The sequence below is a fragment of the Bos mutus genome, chromosome 13, assembly GCF_027580195.1.
Source record: "Bos mutus isolate GX-2022 chromosome 13, NWIPB_WYAK_1.1, whole genome shotgun sequence".
In the NCBI taxonomy this organism is placed as follows: domain Eukaryota; kingdom Metazoa; phylum Chordata; class Mammalia; order Artiodactyla; family Bovidae; genus Bos; species Bos mutus.
In genome coordinates, this window is record NC_091629.1 from 36,340,364 (window position 1) to 36,361,230 (window position 20,867).

Consider the following 20,867-nt stretch of genomic DNA (forward strand, 5'->3'; position numbering starts at 1 on the left):
ATTTTAGTTTGTGTTTTTCTAATTATTACTAAGCTTGAACACTTTTTCATATGTTTGAAGGCCATTTTATATTTTATTTTCATGTCTTTTTCCCATTTTAATATTGGCACAGTATTATTAACTGGAGCTATAGAGTACAGGTTTTAGGTCTTTTGTCCATTGTTTTTTTGAGTTCTTTATATATATTTAGGCTATTAACTTTTTGTCTATGATATATATTCAAAATATTTCTTCCTTTTTATCAGTTGCTTTGTTTATTGTGGTTTCTTGCCATGCAAACTTTTTATATAAATTTATTAATATTTTCTTATATTGCCTATGGATTTTAAATCGTATATACAGAAAGGCTTATTAAGGTTAAAGAGGAGTTTACTCATTTAGTACTTGTATGGTTTAATTTTTTAAATTTAGATCCCTAATTTACTTGAAATCTTCTTGTGTATATGATGTGAGATATGAATCTAATTTTATCTCTTGTCCCCAAATCCAGTTAGAATCCTGACTATGTTGCTCACTAGCTCTGTGACCTGGGACACATGTAAATTAGCCAGCTCATCTGTGGAAAGGGTATCATGATAGACTGAACCACATAGGATTACAGTTGACCATTGAACAGCACTGGTTTTAGGGACCCAGACCCTCCACATTCTGCATGTAACAGTCAGCATTCTGCATGTAACTTATTGTCAGCCTTTTGTGTACACAACAGCCTTTTGTGTACAGCCTTTTGTGTACAGTCAACATTCTGCATGTAACTTACAGTCAGCCTTTTGTGTACACAACTCCTCCTATACTCAATCATTCCATATCTGTGTTTCCTTGGCATCTGCAGTTCCACATTCACAGATTCAACCAATTGTAGATCATATATTATTGTGGTATTTACTATTTTAAAAGATCCACATATAAGTGGAACTGTCCAGTTCAAACCTATGTTGTTCAAGGATCAACTGTATTTGAGATAATATATTTAAATACTTACCATAGTTCACATGGTAAATCCTCAATAAACTTTAACTGATTACTTTTAAAGAGTTTTTACAAATCAGTAAGACAAACTCCAACTAATAAACATACAGAGGATGTAAATAAGCAGTTAATGACCAAAGGGAAGTCCAAATGGCCACTGAACATATCTGAAATATTCTGCTTCATTAAAAATCAAAGTAAAATAAATCAACAATGAGGTACCATTTTTCATTTGTCACCATATTTTTAAAAGGACATTTAATGGACAGTGCTTACCTTGAGATAGGCACACTCAGATATTGTAAGTGGAAGTGTACATTGATCAAACTTTTTTGAAACCAATTTAGCAATATAGTTCTGCCTTTTTACCCTATAATTTCATTTGCCTTAAGGACATAATCAGAAATGTAGATAAAATTTATGATAAATTCATTGTAGTATTATTCATGATATAAGAAAGTTAGTAGCAATATAAATTTCCAAGAATAAAGGACTTTTAATAAACTTTGGTACAATCTGTATATATTCTATGACTATACCATAAAAAAAAGACTTGAAGAAAATGTACCAGAATGTTAACAGTTCTTAGAGATTGTAGGTGTTTTTATTGTGTTCTAAAATAAGCATATATTACGTATTTAAATTGAAGGGGAAACAGTCAGTATTATTTAAGGAGATTCAAATTGCCTTTTGAAGTTTTGAACTCTTGACATAGATCCTGCATATTAATGTTTGATTAATGTTTAGCACTATGCACGTCAAAGCTGAGACATACTTCTGTGGTTTCCTGTGGTTTCCTGAGAAACTTCTGTCAGTACTTCTATCCCTTGGATTCTTCCTCATTGCTGATGTTAAATTAGTATTATTAGAATTAATAAATATTATAATTTATAGAAGTAACATACTTCTAATTATTGAAAATGTAGAAAAATTTTAATAGAAGAAAAATACTCCTTTATGGTTAGTAACTTAGAACACTGATGGTGGTTCTTCCAACTTCCTTTCAGTAGTTAAAAACTAAAAATTTGACAAGAATGTCTTTCCTTTACCTTCCATTTCCTTTCTTTTTCTTTTGCAGCCATTTGCCTTTTTCCTTTGCTAATTTTTGTTTGCTATCCCCAAAATTCGTGTTGTCCTCTTGTGTTCTTGTAAAAACCTGCAAACATATCTCTCCCTCTTTTTCTCATTCTCTGTCTCTTTGACACACTTTATTTATATACCTGCATGCATATATCAGGGGTTTGTGATTGTTTTATAAAATTGTGATCTTAATATATATAATGTTGGCTTCTTTTTTAGCCATTCAGAAGTTACTTTAGTCATGGAATGATCTCCAGTCATATAACTGAAAATAGGTAAGATTCTTGGGAAAGAAAGGTGAATGGTAATAGAGAAAATGGGGTTGATAAGGGAGTGGAAATGGGGGTAGAATCTTAGTCTAGAAGCTGGATCAAGAAAGTATGAGTTGATTTTCTTACAGAGTAAGAAATCCATACTCTATAAAATCCTTTCACTCCTTCTGTATTTATGTATTAAAAAGTTTTATATTAAACTGGTTTTTAAAACATTGTAACTTGCTAAAATCTAAAGAAAGGAATTTTTTTTATTCCATCCCTAGCCTAGCAAAACTAGAGGAAGCAGGGTGTCTAAGGGCTTGGCAGGCATCAACTGTGGCTTTTAGGGAGTAAACGGGATCCAGCATAAAGGTCCAGCCCCAGGAAGACATGGGAGCATGAGGGCTGCTGCGCTTGTTTTCTTGTAGTGTTTCCTCAGCACCCATGATAATCAGGAGGGCCAAGCTGGGGATAGTTCCTCTGATCAATAAATGAGAGTTCAGTTCAGTTCAGTCACTCAGTTGCATCCAACTCTTTGCGACCCCATGGACTGCAGCACGCCAGACCTCCCTGTCCATCACCAACTCCTGGAGTTTACACAGACTCATGTCCATTGATGTGGTGATGCCATCCAACCGTCTCATCCTCTGTCATCCCCTTCTCCTCCCGCCTTCAATCTTTTCCATCATCAGGGTCTTTTCCATTGAGTCAGTTCTTCGTATCAGGTGGCCAAAGTATAGGAGTTTCAGCATCAGTCCTTCCAATGAATATTCAAGGTTGATTTCCTTTAGGATGGACTGGTTGGATCTCCTTGCTATCCAAGGGACTCTCAAGAGTCTTCTCCAACACCACAGTTCAAAAGCATCAGTTCTTCGGCACTCACTCTCTTTATAGTCCAACTCTCACATCCATACATGACTACTGGAAAAACCATAGCTTTGACTAGATGAACCTTTGTTGGCAAAGTAATATCTCTACTTTTTAATAAGCTGTCTAGGTTGGTCATAACTTTTCTTCCAAGGAGCAAGTGTCTTGTAATTTCATGGCTGCAGTCACCATCTGAAGTGATTTTGGAGCCCCCCAAAAAAGTCTGACACTTGTTTCTGCATCTATTTGTCATGAAGTGATGGGACCAGATGCCATGATCTTAGTTTTCTGAATGTTGAGTTTTAAGCCAACTTTTTCACTGTCTTTCACTTTCATCAGGAGGTCCTTTAGTAGTTCTTCGCTTTCTGCCATAAGGGTGGTGTCATCTGCACATCTGAAGTTATTGATATTTCTCCTGGCAATCTTGATTCTACCTTCTGCTTCATCCAGCCCAGCGTTTCTCATGATGTACTCTGCATATAAGTTAAATAAGCAGGGTGACAATACACAGCCTTGACGTACTCCTTTCCCAATTTGGCACCAGTCTGTTGTTCCATGTCCAGTTCTAACTGTTGCTTCTTGACCTGCATACAGATTTCTCAGGAGGCAGGTCAGGTGGTCTGGTATTCCCATGTCTTTCAGAATTTTCTATAGTTTGTTGTGATCCACACAGTGAAAGGCTTTGGCATAGTCAATAAAGCAGAAATAGATGTTTTTCTGGAACTCTCTTGCTTTTTCGATGATCCAATGGATGTTGGCAATTTGATCTCTGGTTCCTCTGCCTTTTCTAAAACCAACTTGAACATCTGGAAGTTCACGGTTCATGTATTGCTGAAGCCTGGCTTGGAGAATTTTGAGCATTACTTCACTAGTGTGTGAGATGAGTGCAATTGTGCTGTACTTTGAGCATTCTTTGGCATTGCCTTTCTTTGGGACTGGAATGAAAACTGAAAACTTTTCCAGTCCTGTGGCCACTGCTGAGTTTTCCAAATTTGCTGGCATATTGAGTGCAGCACTTTCACAGCATCATCTGTTAGGATTTAAAATAGCTCAACTGGAATTTCATCACTTCCACTATCTTTGTTCGTAGTGATGCTTCCTAAGGCCCACTCGACTTTGCATTCCAGAATGTCTGGCTCTAGGTGAGTGATCACACCATCGTGGTTATCTGGGTCATGAAGATCTTTTTTTTATAGTTCTTCTGTGTATTCTTGCCACCTCTTCTTAATATCTTCTGCTTCTGTTAGGTCCATACCATTTCTGTCCTTATTGTGCCCATCTTTGCATGAACAGTTCCCCTGGCATCTCTAATTTTCTTGAAGAGATCTCTAGTCTTTCCCATTCTATTGTTTTCCTCTATTTCTTTGCATTGATCACTGAGGAAGGCTTTCTTATCTCTCCTTGATATTCTTTGGAACTCTGCATTCAAATGTGTATATCTTTCCTTTTCTCCTTTGCCTTTCACTTCTCTTCTTTTCTCAGCTATTTGTAAGGCCTCCTCAGGCAACCATTTTGCCTTTTTGCATTTCTTTTTCTTGAGGATGATCTTGATCCCTGTCTACTGTACAATGTCATGAACCTCCATCCATAGTTCTTCAGGCACTCTTATCTATCAGATCTAATCCCTTGAATCTATTTGTCACTTCCACTGTACAGCCATAAGGGATTTGATTTAGGTCATACCTGAATGGTCTGGTGGTTTTCCCTACTTTCTTCAATTTAAGTCTGAATTTGGCAATAAGGAGTTCATGATCTGAGCTACAGTCAGCTCCCAGTCTTGTTTTTGCTGGCTGTATAGAGCTTCTCCACCTTTGGCTGCAAAGAATATAATCAGTCTGATTTCGGTATTGACAATCTGGTAATGTCCATGTGTTAGAGTCTTCTCTTACGTTGTTGGAAGAGGGTGTTTGTTATGACCAGTGTGTTCTCTATTAGCCTTTGCCCTGATTCATTCTGTACTCCAAGGCCAAATTTGCCGGTTACTCCAGGTATTTCTTGACTTTCTACTTTGCATTCCAGCCCCCTATAATGAAGAGGACATCTTTGGATGTTAGTTCTAGAAGGTCTTATAGGTCTTCATAGAACCGTTCATCTTCAGCTTCTTCAGCACTATTGGTCGGGGCATAGACTTGTATTACCGTGATACTGAATGGCTTGCCTTGGAAAAGAACAGGGATCATTCTGTCGTTTTTGAGACTGCATCCAAGTACTGCATTTCGGACTCTTTCATTGACTGTGATGGCTACTCCATATCTTCTAAGGAATTCTTGCTGATAGTAGTAGATATAATGGTCACCTGAGTTAAATTCACTCATTCCAGTCCATTTTAGTTTGCTGATTCTTAAAATGTCGATGTTGACTCTTGTCATCTCCTGTATGACCACTTCCAATTTGCCTTGATTCATGGACCTAACATTCCAGGTTCCTATGCAGTATTGCTCTTTACAGCATCAGACTTTACTTCCATCACCAGTCACATCCACAAACTGGGTATTGTTTTTGCTTTGGCCCCGTCTCTTCAATCTTTCTGGAGTTATTTCTCCACTGATCTCCAGTAGCATATTTGGCACCCTCCAACCTGGGGAGTTCATCTTTCAGTGCCCATCTTTTTGCCTTTTCATACTGTTCATGGGGTTCTCAAGGCATAATACTGAAATGGTTTGACATTCCCTTCTCCAGTGGACCACGTTTTGTCAGAAGTCTCCACCATGACCTGTCCGTCTTGGGTGGCCATACACAGCATGGCTCATAGTTTCATTGAGTTAGACAAGGCTGTGGTCCATGTGATTAGATTGTATAGTTTTCTGTGATGGTGGTTTATAGTCTGTCTGGCCTCTGATGGAGAAGGATAAGAGGCTTATAAATGAGAGTAGATCTTTCCTTTCTTTTCTTCCCTAATTCCAGTCCAATCTGATAAGGAGACAGACTACCTGACTAGGATTCAGAGTCATCTTTTTCTGCTCAGTGTGTCACTTAGCTTAAATTAAGCATCAGAATAGAATCAGAGTCATGTTTACTTTCAAAAACCACAGTTTGATGCTTAAGAACAGTGAAAAGAAATGCAAAGGATTTTCCGCATGACATACTCTTAAGTGAAACGTGTCATTTTGGGGGCTCCAGAGAGCTGTAGTACCGTAGTCCTTTATGTCTCAGCACAGAAGAGAATTCAGCAAGAGGCAAAGTAATAGGTAAGAAGTGATTTATTAGAATAGGATGCTTTTGAGGCTTACAAGGGGGCAGTTGACAGACACTACATCTCCAAGAACCTTCTGGGCTACAATTTTATAATCATAGAAACTGGGGAGGGGGAAATCTTTGTCTTTCTGGAGTAGAAGTCATGCTTCCATCATCAGCTACTCCTCTAGATTGAGCAGGAGAGTTTTCTTGTCCCTACATGGTCAAACTAGGTCCACAAATTATTGTTTTTTGTTGGGTGCAGAGAGCATGTCCTAGCTTACTGAGCTCACTGGGCAAGATGTGGGTCTCATGTCACCATTGTTTTAATGTTTTGGGGCGTGTTTTCTGCTCCTGTTGCATGGTTTTGTGGTAACCACAAAAGTAGCAAACCTACTTTCTTGAATAATCATAAACTTACAGGGGTCTACCATGTTCTTTCTACTTACAGTCTCCTAGTGGGATTAACTATTTAATCACCTGCTTTGTCCCTTTACTTTGCCCCTTTCATAAGGACACTTTCAGGAAAGGATATGTGATAAAGAAAGCTGGCTTAGTCTGTTTTAGCTGCTGTGACAAAAATATCATAGACTGGGTAGCTTATAAACAACATTTATTTCTCCATTACAGTTCTGGAGACTGGGAAGTCCAAGATCATGGCACTGGTAGATTTGGTGTCTGGTGAGGGCCTACTTATTCATAGATGGCTGTCATTTCACTATAACTTCATGTGGCAGGAGGGGCAAGGGACTCTCTCTGGAACCGCTTTTTATAAGTCTGTTTTATAATCCTGTTCATGAAGGCTCAATGAAGGCCCAAATCTCTCTCTCCTAATACCATCACTTCGGTGGTTTGGATTTTAGCAAGTTGAATTTTGGACAGACACAACATTCAATCTGTAGCAGAAAATATCTTTTTAAAATACCCTATAGTCATTGACTATTTGTTGAGAAGGCATGATATACTAAATAACAGATACATGATTAAAAAATAAACCAGACACAGTCTCTTCCCTCATAGAGTGTATAGCATGGTGGAGAAATAAGGCATTAATCAAGCATCCTCACAAAAAAAATATGTAATTGCAAAACACTGATTCCTTGAAGGAGAAAAGAACATGGTTACTGTGAAGACCATACCCCAGAGCTGACCTCTGGGGGTAGATGTGAATGATAAGTAAGAATATTAAGGGAGAAAAGCAGTGGTCCTGAGATGAAAATATCAGAAACATAAAAGAAATGTGTGTGAAGGAAAATAAATTTGAGTTTGCCTGAAAGGGGGAGTTGGGAGAGAGTGGCCTTTCATGGAGCTAAGGAAATTGTCTAGGCCAGACCATGTAAGTCCCTGTTGGCCATGTGAAAATTTCAGCCCTTCTAAAAGTAAAGGTTTTGTGTGTTTAAAAGATTGTCTTCTCTGCCATGTGGAGAATGGATTGTAGAGGGCAGAGTAGAAAGCACAGAAACTACAAGGAAGCATTGCAGCCAAGAGGAAAGAGGGTAAAGGGGGGATGGTTGCAGGAATGGGCAGGTATGAGAAAGTTTGCAGCTGGGCTTTCCTCATTCCCTCCTAAAAGCTATACAGGAATGGTTAACAGCTCTGTTGTCTGTCTTCAGTGTATCACAACTGCTGTCATTCTTGAAAATGTATATTTCTATCAAAATGCTGCTGTATAAAATTGAGATTTTGCTCTGTCTCTGCATCATGAATAGCAAACTTAAAGAACTTTCTCCTTAAGCAGCAAGAGAAGTTGAAAATATAAATGTGACTTCGGTTTAGTTATGTCTTCTCTTCTCAACTAACAGGGAGCGTTAGGTGGACTGTACTGATCACCTTGCTCAAACTGCAGGATGCCACTCAGAGAAGCCCAAGAATGTCCTCATTTAGAAGTTTCCTTGGCCAGGAATCTCTTCACTAATCATGTTTTTGATTTGCCATTCTAGCCCTAATAGGCAGCCATTCGTTCTCTTTGGTAATCACTCCACACGAGAAAACCTCAATGCTGGCAACTTTAACTTCCCTTCTGAAGGGCACCTAGTACGCAGCACTGGTCCCAGTGGGAGCTTTGCCAGACACATGGTGAGTGACTTGACTTCCTGGTGCTTAATTGGTTTTATTATCAATTGGGGAGGAGGGGAGCTGGATAAATGGAACTTGTCGAATTGGTGAATTGATTTAACCTTAAACTTGAAGTTGTTTTGGTGTAAAAAGTGATTAAAAACTGTTTTTATATAAAAGTACTAGGTATGATTTGAAAGCATATTTAATTTTAAAATATTTGAAAGGAAAAGGATAAAAAAATACAAGCCAAACTTTAAGATAGCCAATTAGTATCAATAGTAGAATAAGAATTTTAAATTAACTTGAAAATAGTCATTCCAAGCCTAAGTTTATGTCTTGACTGTTACATTTCAAGTGCTGAGAGAGAACTATCACCTAGAAATCTATATCCAGTGAAAATCCCGTTTAGTAATGAGGTAATCAAGACATGCCCAGATGAAAGAAAACTTAAGAGAATTTGTTACCAGCAGACCTACCTTAAAAGAATGATTAAAGGGGGACTTCCCTGGTGGCCCAGTGGCTAAGACTCCACGCTCCCAATGCAGAGTGCTCGGGTTCAATTCCTGGTCGGGGAATTAGATCCCACGTGCTGCAACTCTGAGTTTGGATTCTGCAACTGAGAGTTCACAGGCCACATGTTGCAACTAAGATCCAGAGCAGCCAAATAAATACATAAAAATAAGTATTAATAAAAAAGAATGACTAAAGGAAGTTTGGGTGAAATGAAGAAATGATTTAAAAAGGAAGGACTCTTAGAACAATAAGGAGGATGAAAGAATACAATGATGAAACCAGTACATTTTTTTGTATAGTTTAAAACAGTGAATTTTTATCTCAAAAAGTTACAGAAAAAGAAACCAGCCCCAGTCACACTCACGTTATGGATGATACAGCCAGTTTCTGTTTTTAGGTCTTTATGACTCCAAAGCCAAAGGGCTTTGACTCATTAATTCAGTAATCCTTTTTGACTATGTTCCAGTCACTATGCTAGGTTGAGGAAAATATTTATGGTCTTTGCCTTGGAGGATCTCACAGACTACTAGAAGAGTCAGTGAGGATTGTGCTCTAAAATGTTTGGAGTGATAATTTAGCCATCCATTATACACCTTAGAATGGCTGAAACACTGACACCACCAAGTGCTGGAGAGAATGGAGCTTCCGAAACTCTCATTCATTACTGGTGAGAATGCAAAATAGTGCAGCCACTTTGGAAGACAGTTTGACAGTTTCTTACAAAACTAAACATTGTTTTAGCATCAGTTATGCTCCTTAGTATTTACCAAGAGAGTTGAAAATTTATGTCCACACAAAAAGCAGCTACACAAGGAATTTATTTATAACATCACTTTTTATAATTGCCAAAACTTGGAAGCAACCAAGTTGTCCTTTAGTAGGTGAATGGATAAATAAAACTGTGGTAAATCTATATAGTAGACTGTGTTCCAGTGATTAAAAAGGGCTATCAAGCCACAAAAAGACATGCTGTTGCTGCTGCTGCTGCTTAGTCGCTTCACTTGTGTCCTGCTCTGTATGACCCCAAGGACTGCAGCCTGCCAGGCTCCTTTGTCCATGGGATTCTCTAGACAACAGTACTAGAGGGTATTGCCATGCCCTCCTCCAGGGTATCTTCCCGACCCAGGGATTGAACCCAGATTAGGGAAGCCCCACAAAAAGACATGCAGGGACCTAAAATGCATACTGCTAAGCTGAAGAGCCAGGGACTTGCCTGGTGGTCTAGTGGTTAAGAATCTGCCTTGCAATTCAGGGAACGCCAGTTTGATCCGTGGTCTGGGAACTAAGATCCCACGTACTGTGCCACAACTACTGAGCCTGCACATTCTGGAGCTTGTGTACCATTGCTAGAAAGCCTGAATGATGCAACTAAGACCTGATACAGCCAAATAAACAAATAAATATATATATTTTAAAATGTTAAGCTAATCTGCAAAGGCTACATAGTGTATGATTTCTACTGTGTGACATTCTGGAAAAGGTAGAACAATGGAGACAGTACAGTAAAGGAAATTCCCTGGTGGTCCATTGGTTAGGACGTTCACTCTCACTGCCAAGGGCCCGGGTTCAGTACCTGGACAGGAAACTAAGATCCCACAGGCCATGTGGTACAGCCAAAAAAAAAAATACCAGTGGAGATAGTAAAAGATCAGTCATTGCCTGGGGTTTGGGAGGAAAGGAGAATGGATGGATCACAGGGGATTTTTAGGAAAGTGAAATTATTCTGTATGATACTAAAATGATGAGCACGTCATTATACATTTGTCAAAATCCATAGAAAGTACAGTACAAAGAATGAACCCTAATATAAACGGTAGACTCTAGTTAATAATAATTTATCAGGACTTCCCTGGTGGTCCAGTGGCTGAGACACACCATGCTACCAATCCAGGGGGCCCAGTTCCCTAGTCAGGGAACTGGACTCCACATGCCACAACTAAAGATCCCATGTGCGACAACTAAGATCCAGAACAGCCAGATGATAAATAAAAATAAATATTTAAAAATAATAATTTATCAACATTAGTTCATCAGTTAAAACAAATATAATATTATAAGACAAATAATAGGGGAAATTGTGGAGACAGGGGGAAGGAGAGGAGGTAATATGGGAATTCTTTATACTCCTGGATCAGTCTTTCTTTAAACCTGAAACTGCTCTAAAAATAGTCTATTAAAACAAACATTTAGCAGATTATTTACACAACTTTTAATAATAATCAGAGTGCTTTATTATACAAATATGAAAACATAATGAAGTTAAGGAACTCACTTGAGAGCTGGTCCTGGGGCAGTGGGGGCCCTAGTTATGAACTTTCATCTTCATTCAGCTCTGTTCCAAGGTGATATACTTAACTTTTCCATTTCTGTGCTATTTGTGAATAATTTACAAATTAAATAGGTGATATTAAATCTGCACATTCAGATTATCTGAGCAGTTTTACATTATACATGCAGATCCTATTGTACCAATTTCCTTTTTAGTGTAAACATCAATAAAAATTTTTTGAAGTATAGTCAATTTACAATAGTGTTAGTTTCAGGTGATTCAGTTATACATACACACACACACATATATATATTCTTCAGATTCTCTTCCCTTATAGGTTATTATATTTTGTAATATTGGCTATGCTATACAGTAGGTCCTTGTTATCTATTCTATATATAGTAATGGGTATATGTTCATCCCAACCTCCTAATTTGTTCCTCCTCCCATCCCCGTTTCCCCTTTGGTGACCATGCATTTGTTTTCTGTGCCTGTTGGTCTCTTACCGTTTGCAAAGTAAGTTTATTTGTATTTTTTTCTTTTTTTGGTTCCACATATAAGCGATAATATATGATATTTATCTTTCTCTGGCTTACTTCACTTACTGTTATAATCTCTAGGTCCATCCATGTTGCTGCAAATGGCATTATTTCATCCTTTTTTGGCTGAGTAATAGCCCATTATGTATATATGTACCACGTCTTTATCTAATCATCTGTTGATAGACATTTATGTTGTTTCAATGTCTTAGCTATTGTAAAGAATCCTGCAGTGAACACTGGGGTGCATGTATCTTTTCCAGTTAGGATTTTCTCTGGATATGTGCCCAGGAGTACAGGATCATGTGGTAGCTCTATTTGTAGTTTTTTGAGGAGCCTCCATACTATTCTCCATAGTGGCTGCACCAGTTTATATTCCAACCAGTGATGTAGCAGGGTTCCATTTTCTCCATAGCCTCTCCAGCATTTATTATTTTTAGACTTTTGATGATAGCCATTCTGATCAATGTGAGGCGATACCTCATTGTAGTTTTGATTTGCATTTCTCTAATTAAACATGTTTAGCATCTTTTCACGTGCCTTTGACCATCTGTATGTCTTCTTTGAAGAAATTTTTTCATTATTTAAAATCTTCTGCCCATTTTTTCATTGAGTTGTTTGTTTTTTTTGATATTGATCTGTATGAGCTGTTTGTATATTTTGGAGATTAATCCCTTGTCAGTTGCATTTAAATAAATTTTAGGTTAATATATGCTTACATAAATTTCTGACATCATCTAAGGAAGCATATTTGAAATACATGGCACCTTGAAAAAAAGCCTTTAGTTAGGGAAAATTTGGAAATCCAAGGAACATGTTGGAAATAAGCCTATTAACCAACAATTAGAATTATGTACATGATTTTTCATTTAGATTCATGACTATGTTGATCATATTCACTATGGTATGATTTAGATTAGTCAGAATTAAATCTTCATTTCAAGTCTATAACTTGGGTTACAGAAAAATGCCATTATTTTCTCTTGTGACTTAAACAATGGAGTGAAATAGAAGGAATGGATATTTGTGTTATATTTAGCTATTTTTAATATACTGTACTAATTTCCTTTCCTTTAGTTCTTGTGGTAGCATTTTTGCATTTTGAACCTACTATCCTAGGAACCCTGATGAGATGTTGGATTTTCAAAGGAGAAAAGGACATCCATTTCCATCTGTATAAATGAACAACTAAGCAGGGAAGAAAAATAAGAATTAAAAAATCTAGAGAACTTATTTTCTCTCCTGGAAGGCCTGTGTACAAAGATGAAATACAGATGAAGAGAGGGGCCTGGGTATCACCTCCTTTCCTGAGTTTGTAGCTGCCCCTCCACATCTACATATCATGTCAACCAAGGTCCTCACTGTGAAAGATCTGGACTAAATATTAATGACAGTCAAAACCTAAGCACATTTTGTCTTCTTTTCCTTCTAAATTGTTAATTCTTTAGCATCCTGGGCTGACCCAACAGCAACCTCACAAAATAGCCGAAGTTAACACACAAAAGATATCTTTGGGAAAACAACAGTTAAAGGTGACCTTTTCCCCTATGCCTTTTCAGTTCAGTTCAGTCACTCAGTCATGTCCAACTCTTTGCGACCCCATGGACTGCAGCACACCAGGCTTCCCTGTCAATCACCAACTCCCGGAGCCTACTCAAACTCAGGTCCATTGCGTCGGATGCCTTTAAAAATTAATAAATCAGCTATTGGTAAAATAAAATGCATTTCCATTAATTACACACTTTGTAAAGTCCCTCCTCCTTTTTTACTTTTTTTCCTGACATCCAGGTAGTACAATGTGTTTCACCAAAGGGACCCTTGGCTTGTTCAAGAACATACTTTTTTGGAGCTACTCATGTTCCTTACTTGGGTAAGTCCATGTAAGTTGTCTCATCAGCTTGCCTATTCTCCCATGAACTAGAGATGGACTCAGGATTTACTCCTTTCCTCAGAAGCACATTTTATAGCCTCTAATTCCCTCTCTGGTTCCAAGTGGAGAGTTGTGCCTAACACATTTCACACAGAGTGTATTTCAGGAGGAATAATTATCAGCTCAGTATATATTAGTTCTAATCATATGTAAGACCATGTAATTGGTATCAGAGGGAAGGCAAAGATGAGTCAGCTGCAGTTGCAGATAGTGGGAGGAGATATGGGCTGCAGTGGGAGCTTGGATGACTCAGCCAAGTGCCTATTAGTCTTATGAGAAAAGTGAGGAAGAGCCACAGTAGAAGGGTACCTATAAGCTGGGAACATTGACAGGAGCAAGTGTCAATGCTCTTGAAAGGCCAGGCTGACTGAAGCTGTCCTCCTTGCTGGGCTAACCAGAAGCTACAGACTTCCAAAGAGACATAGAGAAGAATAAATGAGGATCCCAGCACTGTTCCACAGAGGAGAGTACATCAGAAACCAGGTTTTCTCCTGAGAGTTATTATGTAAGCTGAGAAATTCTGAACATAACATGACTTGAGTTGAATTGAGATGAAAAAAAGAGGTAGAACTGAGCCTGTTTACTTATACCTTCTTTTTAAAAAAATTAAATATAGAGGCAGAAACTTTCTGAAGCTGAAGATTCCACATGTCCTCTTTGGTATTTAGTGGTGATGCTGAGTGTGTTGTCAAGATCATTGTCCAGGATAAAGGTCTAAGAGGATATTCACAGAAGCTAGGTTTCACTATTACTTGTACGTGTACACTATTTAACTCAAAAGAAAAATACAGTCCTTAACATCTCCTTCAAAATAGGAAATTCTAGTCTCCTTGTAAAGTGTTTGCATTTCCTGTAATCTCACATTAGTAATAAATGGTCCTCTTTCACAGGAGATGACAACAAACTGCCCAAGAAAACTGAACAAATGTAAGTCTTCATTTCTATTACACTTTTTATTTCTCAGAGTTAAGTTACTCAGAAGTTGAGACCATCACATCTACCTCCTTTTGAGATTGACATTGGGTAGGGCATTTGGTTTAAGACTGAGCAGAGCTGTGTGGTCTCCCAAGATGTCTCAACCCTGTCTCTCATCTTGGAGTCTAGGCTAGAGACTCTGCCAGGTTTGCCATCTGTTCCTTCTCCAGAACTCAGAGACTTCCTACCTGCACATCCATGCATTTAAATACCATAACTCTTCTTTTTTTCTTTTTTTAAAATGAAGAACCAGGCTTCCTTATTTCTTTTTTTTTTTTGGCTGCACTGGGTCTCTGTCCCTACAAAGAATGAGCTTTCTCTAGTTGTGGAGAGCGGGAAAGTTACTCCTGCATTGTGTGGTCTTCTCATTGTTGTAGCTTCTCTTGTTGCAGAGCTTGGGCTGTAGGGCGCATGGGCTTCATTAGTTGCAGCTCATGGGCTCACACGAATCCTATTGGATTAGGGCCCCACCCTTAGGACTGCCTTTAACTTTACCTTTTAAAGGCCCAACTGTACCTCCAAACATTGAGGGTTAAGGCTTCCATGTGGATTTTCAGTTCAGTTCAGTCGCTCAGTCGTGTCCAACTCTTTGCGACCCCATGAATTGCAGCACGCCAGGCCTCCCTGTCCATCACCAACTCCCGGAGTTCACCCAAACTCATGTCCATCGAGTCCGTGATGCCATCCAGCCATCTCATCCTCTGTCGTCCCCTTCTCCTCCTGCCCCCAATCCGTCCCAGCATCAGAGTCTTTTCCAATGAGTCAACTCTTCACATGAGGTGGCCAAAGTACTGGAGTTTCAGCTTTAGCATCATTCCTTCCAAAGAACACCCAGGACTGATCTCCTTTAGAATGGACGGGTTGGATCTCCTTGCAGTCCAAGGGACTCTCAAGAGTCTTCTCCAACACCACAGTTCAAAAGCATCAATTCTTCGGCGCTCAGCTTTCTTCACGGTACAACTCTCACATCCATACATGACCGCTGGAAAAACCATAGCCTTTGACTAGATGGACCTTTGTTGGCAAAGTAATGTCTCTGCTTTTGAATATGCTGTCTAGGTTGGTCATAACTTTCCTTCCAAGGAGTAAGTGTCTTTTAATTTCATGGCTGCAGTCACCATCTGCAGTGATTTTGGAGCCCCAAAAAATAAAGTCTGACACTGTTTCCACTGTTTCCCCATCTGTTTGCCATGAAGTGATGGGACCAGATGCCATGATCTTCGTTTTCTGAATGTTGAGCTTTAAGCCAACTTTTTCACTCTCCTCTTTCACTTTCATCAAGAGGCTTTTTAGTTCTTCTTCACTTTGTGCCATAAGGGTGGTGTCATCTGCATATCTGAGGTTATTGATATTTCTCCCGGCAATCTTGATTCCAGCTTGTGTTTCTTCCAGCTCAGCGTTTCTCATGATGTACTCTGCATAGAAGTTAAATAAGCAGGATGACAATATACAGCCTTGACGTACTCCTTTTCTTATTTGGAACCAGTCTGTTGTTCCATATCCAGTTCTAACTGTTGCTTCCTGACCTGCATATAGGTTTCTCAAGAGGCAGGTCAGGTGGTCTGGGATTCCCATCTCTTTCAGAATTTTCCACAGTTTATTGTGATCCACACAGTCAAAGGCTTTGGCATAGTCAATAAAGCAGAAATAGATGCTTTTCTGGAACTCTTCTTGCTTTTTCCATGATCCATCGGATGTTGACAATCTGATCTCTGGTTCCTCTGCCTTTTCTAAAACCAGCTTGAACATCAGGAAGTTCATGGTTCACATATTGCTGAAGCCTGGCTTGGAGAATTTTGAGCATTACTTTACTAGCATGTGAGATGAGTGCAATTGTGCTGTACTTTGAGCATTCTTTGGCATTGCCTTTCTTTGGGATTGGAATGAAAATGGACCTTTTCCAGTCCTGTGGCTACTGCTGAGTTTTCCAAATTTGCTGGCATATTGAGTGCAGCACTTTCACAGCATCATCTTTCAGGATTTGAAATAGATCAACTGGAATGCCAACACCTCCACTAGCTTTGTTCGTAGTGATGCTTCCTAAGGCCCACTTGACTTCACATTCCAGGATGTCTGGCTCTAGGTCAGTGATCACACCATCATGATTATCTGGGTTGTGAAGATCTTTTTTGTACAGTTTTTCTGTATTCTTGCCACCTCTTCTTAATATCTTCTGCTTCTGTTAGGTCCATACCATTTCTGTCCTTTATCCAGCCCATCTTTGCATGAAATGTTCCCTTGGTATCTCTGTGGATTTTGGAAGGACATAATCAGTCCATAATAATTCAGGAATCTCTGAATTCTATAAAAGGATTTTCATTCAGAAATATGAACATTAAATAGAGTTCTGTTATTACCTAATTAGATATCCTGGCATAAACTCTTTAGGTCTGTGCTTCCCAAAGGTAGGAGACAGACCACAGAAAATCATTTAAGGATCTTTTTAAAAAGATATGTTTCCCAGGCTATGTATTTCTCAAAACCACTAAATCAGACTTTCTAGAGTAGGACCCATATGACTCTGTCCAAAACATATAAAGTAATATAGTCACACTAGAAAATTTGAAAATAAAGGGAAAAAAATAAGATTAGCTGTAATTCCTCCTCTTTGACACTGCCTATTAGTATCTTAATATATACCTTTTTGTTGTTTTTTAATTATACATACAGGTTTTGTGTAGCTGCAGTTACAGTATGTATAGATTATTGTCAGGGTTTTCTTTATTTTAGCAGCAAGTCAACCACATTCTCATATGTTGATGGATATGTATTATCTTGCTTTGTACCTGCTTGTACTTCCGTGCCAGCTGTGCTTAACCATTGCCCTGGATCCTCATTCTGGACCCTTAGACATTTTGCCTAAACCAAATCCATTGGTACTATACTTCAGAGACGGATGTTAAGTGGTGCTTGGGCCCACATCAGGTGATTTGTTAAGTCACAGGGCTAGTGGAACTGCGGCCTAATGGAGTCCTAGTGAAGGCAGTAGCAGCACTATCCAGGCATAGAGCAGGCACTTCCCTAATCATGGGTCTCTGGACTCCTGTCCAGCCCTTTCTATGAGTCAGAAGTCAGGAAGCTTTGTATTGAACTCTTGCCTGAGAGTCTGTATAGGAGAAAGCCAGGCAGGGTGTCAGCCTGACTAATGGTACTAAGTGATATTTGAATTCAGCTGGGTGAGGAAGAGAGGAAGGGTATCTATATATTTTTGGCCTCTATAAATCTTTGCCCTTAGAGTTGAGATGTGAAGGCTTCTTGTCATGTCTGAAAGTGACCAAGCTCTTGGACAGTGTCCCTGCTGGACACCTTCCTTACCAGGACATACCCCTCTGCTGTAGCCTAGTCAACAGTCTTCAGGATATGTTGAACCTTGGAGCTGTCATTTTGTTATGTGTTGTTTCTCATTTTCTTCTACCCAACTCCAGTCTCTTATCTGCCATAAAAAGGTGTGGTGTGGAAGCCAAGAAGGAAATTGGCAGTGTGGTGTGACACAATGGAAAAGCACAAGGCTAAGAGCAGATCTGAGTTCAACTGTGTCATTTTCTATGGCTTTGGACAACTTATTGCACTGCTATAGGCCCTACTTTTTTTGTTTATAAGATGAGAATGACCAAATCATTTCTCTGATCCTTCCTGCTATCAAACTCCCTCCTTTTGCCTTCCTTTACCTGTTACAGGATTCTCAGGCTTAAACATAGGCATATTCTTAGATTAAACAGTTACTTGCCAGATACCTCCCTTACATTTTAAGGCCTTGTGAATGAGCCCCTTTTCTCTGCAGGTAGTGGTGCTGGTTTAGTCACTAAGTTGTATCTGACTCTTGGGACCCCATGGACTGTAGCCTGCCAGGCTCCTCTGTCCATGGATTTCCCAGGCAAAAATACTAGAGTGGGTTGCTGTTTTCTTTCTCCAGGAGATCTTCCTGACCCGGGGATCAAACTTGGGTCTCCTGCATTGCAGACAGTACTGAGCCACGAGGGAAGCCCCCTTCTCTCTGTAAATTATCCTAATAAGACCCTGGGTCTCCTGAGGCAATGGTTCTCAACCAAGGGCAGTTTTACTGCACCACTCCCACTAGTCCCTTCCCAGCCCCCACCCCCAGGGATATTTGGCAATGTCTGGAAACATTTTTGGTTGTCACAACTGGGGGTATTACTGAGAGGCCAGGAATGCTTCTGAATATCCTATAATACACAGGGCAGACCTCCCAACAAAGAATTGTTGTTGTTCCGTTGATAAGTTTTGTCCAACTCTTTGTGACCCTGTGGACTTGACTATCTTCACCAACAAAGAATTAGCTGGCCCAAAATGCAGATTGAATAACTCTACCCAATAGGGAACCAGATTGGGATTTTCTAGAGATCTTCATGGCATTCCCCATATGGCAAAGAAAACACCCTTCTTCTAATGGCTTTGGGAAGTGCAAAGTCAGATAAGAAGAGCAAGATTAGGCAGGGCCAGGGGGTCCTTCCCCTTGTCAGGTGTGGTTCTTCCCTTGGTCCTTGTCTTGTCACAGTAAAAGAAGTAAAACAATAGACTATAAAGCTCAGTAGGCAGGATTTATTAAACACATGACATGAAAAATATACTCCCCAAGATGTGAGAGCCGACCTACCCCAAAGGAGTGTGTCCCACCCCATTTTAGGTTTCTCTTTTTATGTCCTTGTTCCCTGCCCCCAAGCAGGGCTTGGAGTCTGATTTGTTTTGCCTCATGTCAGTCAGGGCTTGTATCCAGGACCAACTAGGGAAGGGGGCGTGTTGGGCATGTTTTTCCCACCAAAGCTCCTTGGTATAGATTTTCCCTTTGTTCTATTTTTCACGGGCTTTTTCAATTCTGTTTTTTTGTGGGCTTTTTAATTTCTTTATCTGCCTTTTAGTGCCACTTTTTAATCTCCATTTTGGACTCTACCTAACACCCTCAGAAGCATTCTCTGTTCTCTAAATCTGATATTTAGAAAGTGGTTTACGGCTGTTGTTTTTCAGTCACTAAGTCATGTCCGATTGTTTTCAACCCAGTGGATGGCAGCACGCCAGGCTTCCCTGTCCATCATCATCTCCTGGAGTTTGCTAAAACACTATGTCCATTGAGTCAGAGATGCCACCAACCTGTTAATTTGCATTTAAATGGAGGCTGTCTTTGCAGTCAGATAATCTCTTTTGTCCCCTGAGGGCTCCTACTCTGAGGTTCCAGTAGCAACCAGCCCTTAGCAGGGGAGGAGACTACTTGAAGTTGTGGTGTGGTTGGTTCCTGGAGAAGCAGCAATTCTGTGTCTTGACGCCTTTCAGGTCCTCTTTGAGGATCAGAGTACTCATACAGTTTTTGTCAACTAAAAAGAGAGGCACAACGTGAGAATTGTGAGTTAAGTTTTATTTGAGGCAAAATGCAGCCCAGGAGACAGCAGCTCAGATAGTTCTGAGAGACTGCTGCACATTGCCAGTGGGGGAAGGTCAATGTATATAATTTTTGTGAAGGATGAGTTCAGTGCAGTCAATCTAACTTTACAAAAGATTTTCTGCTAGTCACCAGGAGCTGATGTCACCATGAAGGGATTTAGTACTTTTCTAGATGTGAGGAGATACAAGCATTGGGATCAATTCCTGAAAATACCAAACTATCTAAAGATCTGTTCCACCAATTTCCTTGGAGCAGAGTGTCTCACCTCCACCCTGGACTGCCTTCAGGGCATGTCAAAGGTAACAGCTGCAGCAGCACAGGGTTCAGAGACAGATGGCATTTGCCCTTGGCAATTTGTAGTTGACATTTTCTTCTGTTAAATCACAAACAGGGAGAATTGGTCTTTTGAGCAGAATTAAAACAAGCTGATTCTCAGAGTGAAGTAAGTCAGAAAGAGGAAAACAAACATCGTATATTAACTCGTATATGAAATTTAGAAAAATGATAGTGATGAACCTATTTTCAGGGCAGCACGGGAGACATAGACATACAGAACAGACTTAAGGACACGGGGCGGGATGGGGGTGGGCAGTAGGGAGGAAGTAGAGGGTGGGAGGAATGGAGACAATAACATAGAAACATATACACTACCATATGTAAAATAGATAGCCAATGGGAATTTGCTGTATGATTCAGGGAATTCATACCAGGGCTCTGTAACAACCTAGAGGGGTGGGATGGGTTGGGAGGTGGTAGGGAGGTTCAAGAGAAAGGGGACATAGGTATGGTGGTGATGGTTTAGTTGCTAAGTCATGTCCAACTCTTGAGACTCCATGGACTGTAG

The 20,867-nt window shown here is 39.6% G+C and overlaps 1 protein-coding gene across 5 annotated transcripts in view; it reads left to right on the forward strand.

Annotated features, from left to right (window-relative positions):
- The window catches only part of DNAAF9 (dynein axonemal assembly factor 9), a 173,135-nt gene that overhangs the window by 70,913 nt on the left and 81,355 nt on the right, over nucleotides 1–20,867 (forward strand). For all 5 annotated transcript variants that reach the window (XM_070381296.1, XM_070381297.1, XM_070381298.1 and 2 more), the window contains 4 exons: nucleotides 2,269–2,324; nucleotides 8,285–8,420; nucleotides 13,512–13,593; nucleotides 14,544–14,580. In XM_070381296.1, coding sequence (XP_070237397.1) covers nucleotides 2,269–2,324; nucleotides 8,285–8,420; nucleotides 13,512–13,593; nucleotides 14,544–14,580 — 311 coding nt within the window. The remainder of the gene's footprint in view (nucleotides 1–2,268; nucleotides 2,325–8,284; nucleotides 8,421–13,511; nucleotides 13,594–14,543; nucleotides 14,581–20,867) is intronic.